Source organism: Arachis duranensis, chromosome 4, assembly GCF_000817695.3.
Source record: "Arachis duranensis cultivar V14167 chromosome 4, aradu.V14167.gnm2.J7QH, whole genome shotgun sequence".
In the NCBI taxonomy this organism is placed as follows: Eukaryota; Viridiplantae; Streptophyta; class Magnoliopsida; order Fabales; family Fabaceae; genus Arachis; species Arachis duranensis.
In genome coordinates, this window is record NC_029775.3 from 68,393,350 (window position 1) to 68,407,624 (window position 14,275).

Consider the following 14,275-nt stretch of genomic DNA (forward strand, 5'->3'; position numbering starts at 1 on the left):
TACAAATTAGGATGCCCCAAATATATGTAAAACTTCGTTCAGCTCAATAATAGGGTGTATCTAGGGTGGCAATAGGTAGGGTAAGGTAGGGTTTGGAGCCAACCCTAACCCTACCCGCGGGTTGAGAATTTCATATAAACTCAACCCTATCCTACATGCGGGTTGAGAATATCTCAACTCTAACCCTACTCGTTCTTAACCGCCTCGGGTACCTGACCCTACCCGTGGGTTACAAAAAAAATGCAACATTATTATATAACTTGATAATAATTTAAAATAGAACTAACTTTTATGTAAAAAAAATATTAAATTATCAATTAATAATCTTCTTTTAGTGGCTAATGATTTTTTGCATTTAGTGAGAGATTTTTAGTTCAACATCCACTTGAAACATATTTTTATATAAATATATAACATATACATATATAGGGTGCGGGTTGGTCGGATAGGGTTGAAACTCAACCCGCACCCTACTCTACCCGCTGTGGATCGGGTTGGCAACCCTACCCAATTGGATGGAGTCGGGTTGGGTACCCACGGGTAGGATACATATTGCCACTCCTAGGTGTATCACACGCCGCAATCAGATATTAAGATAAAAAAAAGGTGAAAACTCTGCTTCCTTTAATTCATGCAGAAAATTGGCTTAAGTATAGTACAATAGCTGCCATCAACGTTTGGGGGGAATTGAGAAATATCTAGAAAACATTGTCCTATCATCGGAATAGGCTATCCTAGTTTGTCAAAAATGATTGTAGCCATCCCACCCAAACGGTCTTCTGGTCTGTTCCTTGGGCATGCTTTCTACAGTAGCTTCAAGCTTTGCCTCTTATTATTTTCTTTTAATTATAGATTCTCATAGATGATTCCACCAAGTTTTGAACTTATAAAAGCTTTTGCAAAATGAAGAGAAGAAGAAAGGAAAGATGATCTACAACATACAACAACTAAAAAATCTAACTACATTCAAGAAATTTATGTCCAAATTCTCTTACAGTATGGTAACTAAAATAATTACATTCTATTGCATTTTTTCTGTTTCTTTCACCCTCTTTTTTTTTGTGAAATGGGTGGGTCCTTTAAAAATTTTCCTTGTGAAAAGCGAAGCGCGTGGATGAGTTTAGGCTAAACTCTTTACAAAGGTTCCTCAATGTTGGTGTAAGAGTAGGACTTCCACAGTAAAATACACCTGTATCAATATGGAAAGAGCATACATATTTTTCATTTCTATCATTGCAAAAGTATATTAATTTATATTCTTTTTGCCAAATTCTGAGTAACTTTCATACCTATTCTACTATTTTCATGTTGACTCGTTAAATCAGTAAAGACTTTTTTCCAGTTGGGTCTTGCAAAATGAGTCCGTATCTGGCATATATAGTAACATGATAAATTTATTAGTCGAATGTAAAGCATAATAATGCTAAAAAAGGTTTATGAAAAGTGTGCAGTTCACAAAATATATTTACGAATTTATCTCAAAATACCATTTTCAGAAATTAAAAATATTTTGCTAATTATGCATCCCTTAAAATGTATGCTAAACCAATTTTACCCGGCTTTCTGAAACCACGTCAAGTCCATTTTTAGCGTGTTGTAGCTTCTGAATCATGCCAATAAGTGCAGATCTAGCATCACCTTCGGCATAGACACTAGTTAAGTAGTTGTGCATTTCGATAATACCCTGAATCATTTAGACATGAGAATAGTTTAATATATATGAAATTTTGTATAAGAAAAAGGTTAAACGAATTCATTTTACTTAGAATAATGTGCGAAGTTGGTTTTAAATATATGTAAATGGGAGGAATGTTACATTAGCAATATTTTGCCAAACTCTAAATACTAAAAACTAAATTTTATTAATTTCTAAATATTAAATTTTAAATTCTTAAAGTAAAAAAATAAAGTATTAGCTGAAATATTGACTAATATTAATAAAAAATATTGGCTCCTAATATTTCTCTTTGCAATTCTGAGTGCATAGAGAAGCAACAATAATATGGGAAAGGTAAATATAACAAAATTTTTTAGATAAAGAAAAATAACTAAATAAAAAGTTTAGTTGTGAATCTCACATCTTGATCATATTCTGCAACATCATCCATAACACCTTTAAACCATTCAAATGAAGCTTGCTCTCTTGTTACCCAATAGAAATATGCTCTATTAGGACATTTCTTTCCTTCCTCTAAGGAATTATTACCATGGGTGCTTCCCTACGGTATAAACACCAATAATGGTCACCGTTAAGATATAGTTATTTTCCCAAACAAAGAAAAGTAAGGACCTGTTAGGTTTGAATTTTAATTTTCAATTTGTATATTACCTGTTCAAGGTTTCCTCCTTTCATGTGGCTCAAGATATCTTTGAGAATACTGATCATTGGTGTGGCACCAATTCCAAGACCTATTAGCAAGAGAACATCATAGTTCTTATAGTTTTGTGCTGGGGCTCCATATGGTCCTTTAATGAGTATCTTTGGATAACTATTTCAGGAAACAGAAAGAAAAGAAGGAAAAACAAATGGGAATATTATATTTCATTGTTGAAAAGGTTAGGTTGGATTTGGTTTGCATTTTTATTTTCTATTTTTATTTTTAATATTTTCAGTTTTTTTAATTTTGTGATAAAAAAAAAATAAAAATAGAAGGTGAAAATAAAAAACAAAATTTTATTGTTTTCACTTTTTTCTTTCTAAAATTTAAAAAACAGAAAACACTGAAAATGAAAATAAAAAATAAAACTCAAACTAAACACACGCTTCTGACCCTAGATAGAGTTTTGTATTATTCACCCTGCTTGTGATGGGTCTTTGCCTGAAGTTACCCTAGTTTGCATTCTCTGAAGTGCTCCTGGTCTTGTTTCTACATTCTGAGGCCCACAAACCTGCATTCCAAAAACTTGATCAAACTACATGCTCAACAAAGTTTTACATTCCACTGGAGACTAGTTTTACACTAACACTTTATCAAAATTGAATTCATTTCTGTTGATCTTCAATTAAATGAATTCACATCTTTGAGTTTGCAATTCACACATAAAATCACCTGCTCGAATCGTTTTCTAAGCTCGGTCGTCCAGTCTCCGAGGGTTCTAATATGGACACTCAAGTAATCATCTCCGGGCGCAGAGGTGATGGAGAAAGGATGCCTGTAACAAAGAAAAGAATGTTCATTTTTTTTTTCTAATTCAAGTGATATTTTAACCGAAAGCAACTATTCTGATAGTAATTACCATTCAAACTTGGATATATCTTTGCATTTGATAAAAAGGTACATTCCACTTTTATACTTGAATCCTGCAGGTTTAGTCATGTACAGTGCTAGAACATTTCCTGTGTATAATATTGCCTGAAAATTATTCCCAACTATTAATAATGTTAGTGTCTTGCTTCACTATGTAAAACTAGAAAGAACAAGTTGCTAACATAGACCTTAATCACGCTAACGCGATGATCTTCACGGTTAACAAATGGATGCAGTCTCTCAGTAGAATAGAGAATTAGGGGAACAACAAGGTACATCCAAGTCTGCAATGATAAAAAGGTAGGTCAGTTTCAATTGATTTGATAATTTTTTTTCCAAATTTTGAACCATCAAAATGCCATGTTACAGAGGAGCAGGGGCGGAGCTAGGTACAAGGAAAGGGGGCAATGGCCCCCCTTAATTTTAATTTTTTATATGTAAATTATATGTAAATTTCAGTTTAGCCCCCCTTAAAATTTTATTTTAGTCTTATTTTATTGTATAAATATTTTTTGCCCCCCTCTAATATTTCTTCTAGCTCCGCCCCTGCAGAGGAGAATAATCTGAATGACATATGTTTCAAGCATTAGGCAATAAATTAAGTACAAACTCATGACAAGTTGCAAGTTTACATTTAGAGAAAGTTTTAGGAAATTTTTGAACTTATAATAAAAATATTGAATGTAAGAATGTTGGAGCCAGACATACAGTTTTCTTGCGCCAATCTTTGGTGAGAAAAAGATAGTAGCCATGTATGACGAGAAGCACGTAAACACCGATAAGCAAATGATGCGCGTACCAGAATGCGTTGAAACCGGCCAAACGATGCAGAGGAGAAGGTAACTTCACAATACTTCTTCTGAAATAATGTGTTGCTAGAGTGAAAACAAATGCCATAATCAAAACCATAGCAATTCCTGTTGTGCCAGGAATACTAAGAACAATTTCTAGGTAGGTAGGCTGCTTATAGTTGAAATTAGGCCCAAGAATCGACATAAACTTCCTTTTCGGACAAGATTGTATTCTTGGAAAATCACAAGTAACATGCATCCCTACATGAACCACAGTCCCAATGACTACCCCGACAGCGATCATCTTATGGAAGTTTATGTTATCATCAAAAGGGATGATTCGGTTAAGAAATGTTCCTCTTAGCCTAGTAAGAGTGTTTCTGCACATTGTAAGAACAATGAGAGCCATGTTGAACTTCAGAGTCTCAGCAGCACCCTTTGCAGAGCAGAGACAGTATCCCATGACTTTGAATTCTCTTGTGTCTCTGTACTGCATAAACTTCCAACTGTAAAGAGCAATGTTTATTGCTATCCAAAGTGAGATAACCCATATCTTTTTCCATTTGTCTAGTACGAATTCTCTTGTTTTATTGAAGAACTTTCTAAGAGGAGTTCTATACATGCTTGGAATCATAGCTTTAGTCAATTCTTGATTTTTAGTATTACATTTCACACCTGTGCCTTCTTCAGCACTGGCCATTTCTCTTAGCAGAGTTTCTAGCTGCCACATCTGTTCAAACAAAGAAACTTAGGAGGATGTTAAATATTATTCTTTATCTAAAAATGTAATCATATATTTTTGCAAAATTATTGTTGTTTTTTTCTAACCTCTATATATCCATTTTGATCAGGGTCAAGCTCTTCCATGATCAAAGCTGCGTAAGTAGAAGCATGTTGTTTGAGATTTCCTAGTTTATTTGCGGCCGCGCTCAATAATATAACCTTTTACACCGAAAATAATACTTCCAATTATTCGGTTTAACACAATGGAAGAGTAAGAAAGAAGAAAAACAAGAATTCAGTTGCTCTTATTGGTGCTCACCTCTCTAACCTCTTCTTCTGATAGCCTACCATCCCCATTCTTGTCACACCTAAAAAAAAGTAACAATAATTTCTTTCTTGTCATTCCATAAATGTCTCATTTTTTAACATAACATTTTTGACAAAATCAAATTAAGTTACATTTCAACATGAAAAGAAAAAAAAGCTGCTTTCCCATTTTGTGGAAGCTATGGTTTATCAACTAATAAATAAATCAAACAAAACCTTAGGAGTGTAACATGCCTAAATTGATAGATAGATAGATAGATAGATAGATGAATGGAAACTTACATGTCAAAGAACACTTGAAGTCTTGCTTCAAGATCTTTATTAGTCATGTCCTCCCAGAATACTCTGAGTTCATCCAGAGTTACACCATTTTCTGCACAAATGTTCCTTCGCCGCGCCAGTGCCTCGTACAACTCCCCTGCAAACTCCTTTGATTCTGCCCCCATACCTATGCAACGCAAATTTCAATATTAACATATGTGAAGAGGAAGAAGAAGATCATAGACAGTAATTAATATTAACATTACCAATGCATGTTCCGAATTTGTCTTTAGAGATCTTCCCATCAACAGCATTCTGATTAAAGCGCTTCCCAATAGACTTCCATGCATCATTTTCCTTTCCTGTTACTGATCTATCAAGGAACCGTAAACCCTTAAGCCCTCTAGCTGCACCTGATTGAACCCTCTCCATCTTGACACTGCCACCACCACCATTATTATTATTATTATTATTCCTATGCCTTATATTGTCACCATTATTGCTCAATGAAGCCTCATTGGGAAACTTCACCACCATGCTTTCTGGGCTTCCATTTACGTTACTTTTTTTATTATCATCGTGATCTTCTAATGGCACATCCGCCATTGGATCAACAACCTCAATGCTCTCAAGAATCCATTTTGATTCATCTTTCCCTCGTTCTGGTAGTGACATTAGTATTACAAATTTTAGACCGAAATTATTAAAGTTGTAGAATCACGGAATGCTCGAAAGAGTTAAGGGCGACATAGATGCTAATTGGAAATCATGAGGGAGAACGGTATTATAGAGAAAGATGAAAATATGAAACAGTTGAAAAAACAAAAAGGATATTATTATATCATTATATGTGTACTGTTTATATGTTGCTAATTATGGCAAACAGGTTTAACAACTAACTATATGTGATTAACGAACCAACGAAGCATATCAAACCAACTAATAAAAAAAAGATTTTGTTTTCATAAAATAGATCTCCATATTTGTTTTTGATAAAATGGTATCTCAAATATTGACTTGGTTTAATAAAATGGCCTAATTATTAATCTATTATTTTAAATAATTAGACTATTTTATTAAATAGAACAAATATTTAAAAGTTTATTTTATCAAAAATATAATAAATATCAAGATTTATTTTGTCAAAATTATAATTTTTTTGCAATAAAAGGAGTATTTACTCTAAATAAAAAGGACCCTACTGTGTTTATTCTCAGTTTAAATGTGGTGCTGTTTGCAATAATGAATAAGCATTAGAAGGATAACTATTTCTACGCACCATATTGTATTGTTTCTTGTCGTATTCCTTCACTAGTAACAACTTTTGTTTTCCTTGGAATCTCGTGTTTCATCGTTAGTTGTGCGCACGAACTAAGTTATATTGCATCAATTATCTGAATTATTTAATCAACAAGAAAATAACGAATTAACAAGATTTGATAGCGATATTATCTTATGCATTTAATCTTAAAGGACAATGGAAAAATATTCTATTGTAACTAAATTAAGGGATTGGTTGGTTGAAATTTTAAGAAATTCTTTTTAGTTATTTTTTTAAAGATATTATAAAAAAATTAAAATAAATTTATGTTTGAATATTTTATGTAAAAAATCTTTTTATTTATTAATTATATACATTAAATACTTTCATGTTGATGATCATTGTTTAAGACAAGTTATATTATATGTATCAATTTTATATATGTGTATATTCTTTTTTTATATTAAAAAGTTATTTTTTTTCCTAATATTAAAAAGACCAAATTTTTTATGCAGCTCAGATATTTTAAACTAATAGTTAATAATACTAAATAACTATTAATACTAAATAATTAATAATACTTTATGTATTTTTTTATTAGAATAAATTTTTATCTTTTCAATTTAAAGTTTGTATTACTGTTTGATGCTTCATTATTATAAATTTATGAATTTTTTTTAGAGGAATGTAATAACTTATAGGATAATTCACTTAAACAAATAAAATGAAAACCAATATTTCATAAACATCTTAAATGTAAACAGGTTACATGCATGCTTTATTTGTATATTTATATAAATCAAATTAATTAGATTTGATTTATACTTTTTCGATGTAAATTGAATCAATTGAATTAAAATTAGTAAGTACAATAATGAATCAAAATAAGTAGCTTTGATTTACTATAAAAAATTGTTTGAGTAGTAAATCGAATTAATGAGTTTCGATTTAAGACCCATATACAGTAAATCGAATCAAATTGCTTCAATTTATAACCTCGATAAATTGAATTGCGTAATTTTGATTTATAAAACATGAAGTTCTAGGTAAACCGAATAAAGTAGATTTGATTTACTAGTTGTGTATACTTATATATATAATTTGAGATCACTTGTTTCGAATTACAATTCACAATTTTCTCCACTCCTAAAACGTAAGTCCTACTTCTTTAAAAACCAAAAAAATAATTATCGAGAAAAAAATCTAATAACTAAACTAAATTTAGAAAGTACAATCATATATAATAAGCTTTGTAGATCGATCATGGCTTCACGCCAAAACTTCCTAAACTTGTCACTGAAAAAGTAAAACTGTAGGGAGTGAGAACATCGTCCTTGCATATTCTCAGTAGAGGATTTAAGAATTGTGACTTACCCTAAAAAAATTAATAGGTGAGTAAACACTTATTATCATGTTAGGAATATACTAATAAATATGATGCATGAATTTTACTACACATGCATATATCTTTGATATATTTTTCTTTTTTATTGCAGCTCTTACAGTTGGGGATACTGATTTGTCCATATTGATTTTGATGTTGAAAGCATCATCATGAGTGAAAGACCTCTTGTCCAACTTAATAAGATCTTCTTCATCATCTGATATAACAGTATGATGAATGAATATCAATATCTGAACTCTTATCCTTCAAGCTATTTGGGAATGGATGTGTCTTTTGTGAAGAAAGTTTGGTCGAAGTCTCGAAATCATTGTTTAGATTCAGTTGTGTCATCATTGACTCAATGCGACTTATAGATTCAAGGATTTTTTCAATTTTTTCGTCCCGAGCCATGTTTACAACTCTCATTGACTGCAAACAATTTAGGTAAAATAATTCCATATAAATATAAAAATACAAAAAGAGTGATAGGACAAAGATTTCTCTAATCACAACTAATAGCGAAAAAATGTTTATAATATATAAAATGTATTATATAATATAAATTGCATTACTATTTGACAAATTAAATTACCTGCATGCTACGGAGGACCTCTTCCACTTTAATAGACAATTCTTCACTTTTATTCAGATCCTTATTTTGAATAACATCGTCGTTGATAACTAAGTCATCCTGTAGAAAAAAAAACATAAAAGATTAAATTACTCATAATAAATTTTACTAAAAATTAAAAATCCTTTACATCTTACCTTAGCATTGGAAACTATAGTTTCAATTTGACCATCTAGATCAATTGTGAGAAGATCACAGACTGTAATCAGTGACATATTCTGTGTATTACATGCATCATAGGGCACTAAATCTTCGTTAGAAGGAATATCTATGATTGTTATTAATTGAAGAATATTGTATGAGTAAATTTGGTTGAATGGCAAATATTTAAAATAATTTGTAAAATATAAAAAAGTAGAGAGTGAACACATATATATACACCTAATAAAGATAGTCAAATTTTAAATCTATCTTTTTTTAAATTTTTAAACTAAGTGAACAATTTTAAAAATTTTCATGTTATCTTATCTTTTGATTAAAATCAAATACAAATTAAATTTTATCTTGATTTTTATTTTAAAATTTAACAAAATAAATTTTATTAATTCATATGATTATATCTTAACTATAATTACTTTTTTGTCGATAAATAGTCAAATAATAATAATAATAATAATAATATTGGACCAATCACTAATAATTAAATAAAAACAGGAACAAATTAGTTAAATAGAAAAACACGTGTTCAAGCACTTACCAATTGATTGAAACAATAATTGAGGATACTTCAATCGATTTCATTAACAAAATAATCGATTGAATCAGTAATTGAGGATACTTCATTCGATTTTACTAACAAAATAATCGATTGAATGCATACAAACTCCTAATTGCAAGCATACTTCAATCGATTGGTTTCCTAATTCAATCGATTGAATGCATATAAATTGATTTTAAGAAAAACTGAAACAATTTCAAGACAAATAAATAGAATTTTTTCATTCTTCGACACATTTTTTTCATGGTCCAGGCCATGGCATGATACTCCTTGGGTTTGTGATGCCTAGATTAGTGTATAGAAGATCAATTGCTTTTCCTTGATGATTGATAGCTTCAGTTTGTCTGTCTTGACACTGCCTCATCTCAACAAATTGTCCCTTTATGTATAATCTTATGCTTTGAAATTCATCTATCAAATCTTGCATTGTTGATGAAGGAGACGGTGGTGATGGAGATTCTTGGGATTGTGCTTGCACCTCAAGGTCTTGTGGTTGTCCTTGGATCTGAAGTTCTTGGGCATCCGGGTCTCTTCCCATCTATCTTAGAGTGCTATCATCAATCTTGGCTACATTACTCAAGATGATACTTTTCTGTTCGCTCAAGTCAATTTCAACCCATTTGAAAATCTTGGTCCATTAGCAAGCATATCCTAAACCAACACTTGATTTTTCTCTCTTCATTTCAAGCATATGATGAACTATAAAATAAGGCCAGATTATCTCCTTTCCAGTCACCATAGCCCAAAGCACTAGAATATCTTCATTAAACAAGATTCTGTGATTATGTTTTCTTGGAATCAACATGTATAAAAATAAATACATCAATATACGATGTTCATTACCTAAACCACTGCAACTTATGTTACCTCTAGCATTCATATGTGGATCTTCATACTGCAGACTCTGCAAACCAACCAATCTATTATATTCACCACATTCCTCATCTGTCGTAATACCTCCAGTAAATTTTTCCTCGTGATAAACTAAATTCCATTGTTCAGCTAATTGTTCCAAAGTAACTCTATAATGCCGTGACCCTAAATTAAACTCAATCAGCAACATTACTTTCTCACTCTCTTCATCAGTTTTAGTAATAACATAATTTAAAGTACTCTAAATCGCCCTAACCGAGTGGGGATAATAATCATCCTTAATTTGTACAAAATCAGTCAAGTGCTGTGTTTACAAAGCATTCCAAACCAAATTATAATGTCTATCATGAATAAACTCGACTGTTATGTACCTGGGAGGAACAATTGCCCTTGATTCGAACTTCTTCACATAGTTGTTCAATACCCTCAGAGACGGTAGCTACCTTTCCATGTAATGGGATGAAGCAACTAGTCTGGCAGATGCAGAACTTTCACCCTCAACTCTTGCTCTTTTGGCGTTATTAGTTCTGGCCATTTTGGGATATTGGTTCGATGAGTTTTGTAGGGATTTGGATGAGGATTAATAATATGTATATAGTTTGGAGTGGATGTTGGTGAGATTGGAGAAGAAGAAGAAAGAAGTTTTCTGGATTTAGAGAGGGAAGAGAGGAAAATGCAGAAATGGTGTTGTTATGTTTTAAAAAGTGGAGGGAGGCTGAATACGCATGGTTACCAGGTTTAATATATAGCGCAATTCAAAATTCAATCGATTGGATTATCTTATCAATCGATTAAATGTAGAAAAAAAAACTTATTTACATCACATTTCAATCGATTGAATGCTCATACCAATCGATTGAATTTGAATACATGTTTACTCACGTACAAACTTCAATCGATTGGGCAACACAACCAATCGATTGAATTGTGAAACCTCAAGTTGCTTTGAAGTTTTCAATCGATTGGGTAATATAAACAATTGATTGAATTATAAAAAATCTACATTCTAGCCATCGTTCAATCGATTGGGTAATATGACCAATCGATTGATTTTTGCGAAAATCATACTGCCTTACAATTTTCAATCGATTGTTTTGTGATAACCTGAAGTTTAATCGATTGACTTTTGGGAAACCTGAAATTCAATCGATTGTTTTGTTAATCCAATCGATTGATTTTCTAAGAAACACGATTTTACAACCTTCGACGGATGTAACAGATCAAAGATAAATTTTTCATCGATTGAGATTGCCAAAAGTTATTATGATCAATGGAAGATCTAATTTGTTATTATTTTTATTTTTTATTGTTAATAAACATAATAGATGACGGATAAAATAATAATTTATAAAATAAAAAATAGTTTTTATAATTAAATAAAATATATAGGATTAATTTATAATTAAAATTAAATAAGAACTATTTAACAATTATTAAAAAACTTAAAAAATATATTTTGTTATAGGACCATTTAATAGTCCAAACATTTTAGGACCATTAAATCCGGTGTAAAGTAAATTTTAGGTTTTAATTTATTGTTGAAACTTGTTTACATTATTAATCTATATGAGCCTCAATTTTCTTTTTGGTCCAAATAGCAAAATCATAAGCAAGTTGTTTTTTGTCATCATCTAAAAATATTATTATTTCCTAAACTCAACAAATATAAAATTAATTCATTTATTCTAATCAAATTGAATAATTAATGTAATTGATTAATTATAATTAATATGATAAAATAAAATATTAAATAATTATAATTTTAATTATATATAATAGATGATAGATACCGACCCCTATTTAATACTTTTGATGTAATTAATTGCTTAAAATAAAATTGATAGCTTCCAGCGATAATTTACTTATTACTTATAATACTTTTGGTTAATTTAGTTTGCAAAAACATGATTATTTAAATTTTTGTTATGTAAAAATTAATTTAATTTATTGTGGACATAAGATTTGATGGTTTCCAAACATTTGAACTATTAAATACTCTAAGTAGGCCACTCAGATAAAGATGTTTAAAACGTCTTTTTTTAAAGATATTTTCATGTTGTATTTTAATTGGTTTCTATATAATTTATTCGGTGTTCCTCATCACATATTATTAAATTCCTCAAAAGATTTTCTTTTCAAAAACAATAAAAAACATTTAATTTGGACTAAAATAAAAAATAATAGATTAATTATTAGATTTTTTTAAAAGATTATTTATATAAAAAAATATATCACATTCATCAAAATATATATATATATATATAACAAGTTCAAGTCTCTTATTATTATTATTATATTATAGATTAAGATTCACTAATTTAAATTTTTTTATTTTTAATATAAGCATTAGAAATAAATAAAATTTTTATAATTAAATGTAGTGTAACAAAATATATATAATATTAATTAGTTCTTAAAAAATTCTAAAAAAGTAGTTTCTTTTATTTTAGTAAAATAACAATTTATTAAAGTAGACAAATTAATTATTTTCATCTCATATACAATTTTTTTAAGACATAAAAGTAATTAATTAAGATATTGGTTAAGATAATTAAAATCACTATTTCATTAAATTTTTAATTTAAAGAAAAATTCTAGTTAATTTTGGTATAGAAATTTCGAATTTGAAAACATTGATAAAAATTATGTTGAATTTTGATTTATTTGACTCTTATCTAAATTAATCACTACATAAGTTAAAGTTCTGTTTTGAAGTTATATTCGAGCTTTAATCTGATTTTTAAAGTTTCAATTTACTTAGTTTGATTTTTTAATTTAGGTATCCATGACTCATATTAGGGTTTTAAGTATTTAGTTAAAAAAATAAGGTAAAAAAATTTTAACTATCACATCAAATAGTCGCTAGAATGTATAATGTAGCAGTCGTTAGTCCATCTCAACATGTCGTTAACGATTTTGTGAGACAGTGACAAAAATAAGATTAGGAACCAATGTGAGTCATAACTATTAAGTTGGGGGACTAAATTGAGTAAATCGAAATTTTTGAAATTAGATTGAAACATAGTTGTTAGAACCGAACCAGTGATCGAACCGGTCAAGCTACTGGTTCACTGGTTTATTGGTTCAACAGATAAATCACTGGTTGAACTGATAAAATCGGTCTCACGTAAATATAAAATATAAAATAGTTAAAAACTTAAAATTAAAATTTGAAATACATATCTTCACTAACATTTTATGAAGAATCAAGTCTCAACTTCTAAAAATAACTAATATAAAAAAACCATAAAATTTTAATACTACAATAGTATCTTATTTTGACACAATAAAAAAATAATTAATTCACAAAGCCTATCATCTAACTATAATATCAGTAGATTTTAACACTAACATCAAAACAAATAACCTTAATCACAATTCTAGCAATAAAATAGATCAAGTAAATTAATAAATTTTTAGTAAAATTTATATTTATATTAATAATTGCTAAGTGGCAAGTAGAGGTTGTTTTTTCTCCAAGGTTCTTGGTTCGAGACCTTGTGGAGACATTTTAAAAATTTTTCAAGCAGACCAGTTCGGTTAGACTGGTTTGTACCGGTTCTTATCGGTTCACACCGATTTTATTCCTTAAACTGTTCAAGGAGTAAACCGAATCGGACTAGGGTCCAATTCTAGTCTGGTTCACTAGTTTTCCGGTCGAACCAGCCGATTCAGTTCGGTTTTTATAATTATGGATTGAAATACGAACATAATTTCAGAAACCAATAAGTATTATCTCTTTGTTGAGAATTAAGTTGTTTTAATGGTAGTTAAGATCTAATAATGGTTTATAATAAAAGAAACATTCTTTTGCAACAATGAACCTATAGTAGTAGTTAGGGGTGTTCATAGATTAGATCATATCCCTATAAATCCACAGTATTTATCCGTATCTAATCTGTAATTTGAGGATATGATCTGCTCTATAAGATGATTGGATCCACACTCTAATAAGATAAAAGTAAACAAAAAAATTATTTACTTTTTTTATAAAAATAAAATTTTTTAACATTTTTTATTTTATGGATATATTTGATATCTGATCCAAACATAAAAAG

At 29.6% G+C, this 14,275-nt stretch overlaps 1 protein-coding gene across 1 annotated transcript; it reads right to left on the reverse strand.

Annotated features, from left to right (window-relative positions):
• Positions 1-948: 948 nt before the first annotated feature.
• Positions 949-6,025, reverse strand: LOC107484734 (putative respiratory burst oxidase homolog protein H). The gene is made up of 14 exons (XM_016105274.3): positions 5,617-6,025; positions 5,372-5,537; positions 5,082-5,130; positions 4,868-4,981; positions 3,957-4,769; positions 3,437-3,532; positions 3,238-3,353; positions 3,051-3,153; positions 2,798-2,889; positions 2,330-2,489; positions 2,079-2,219; positions 1,556-1,684; positions 1,290-1,368; positions 949-1,189 (listed from the first exon to the last, which is right to left on the reverse strand). The coding sequence occupies exons 1-14, from the start codon at positions 6,023-6,025 to the stop codon at positions 1,080-1,082; spliced, it is 2,577 nt and encodes an 858-aa protein (XP_015960760.1). The 3' UTR covers positions 949-1,079.
• Between the last annotated feature and the right edge of the window lie 8,250 nt (positions 6,026-14,275).

Bases quoted from the DNA above. Each gene is read 5' to 3' on its own strand.
- LOC107484734 (XM_016105274.3), bottom strand. From the start codon at position 6,025: ATGTCACTACCAGAACGAGGGAAAGATGAATCAAAATGGATTCTTGAG. The intron at 5,131-5,371 runs GTAAGTTTCCAT...ACTTTTTTTTAG, and splicing joins CTTCAAGTGTTCTTTGACAT to GTGTGACAAGAATGGGGATG. The intron at 1,369-1,555 runs GTAAAATTGGTT...TATATATGCCAG, and splicing joins ACGTGGTTTCAGAAAGCCGG to ATACGGACTCATTTTGCAAG.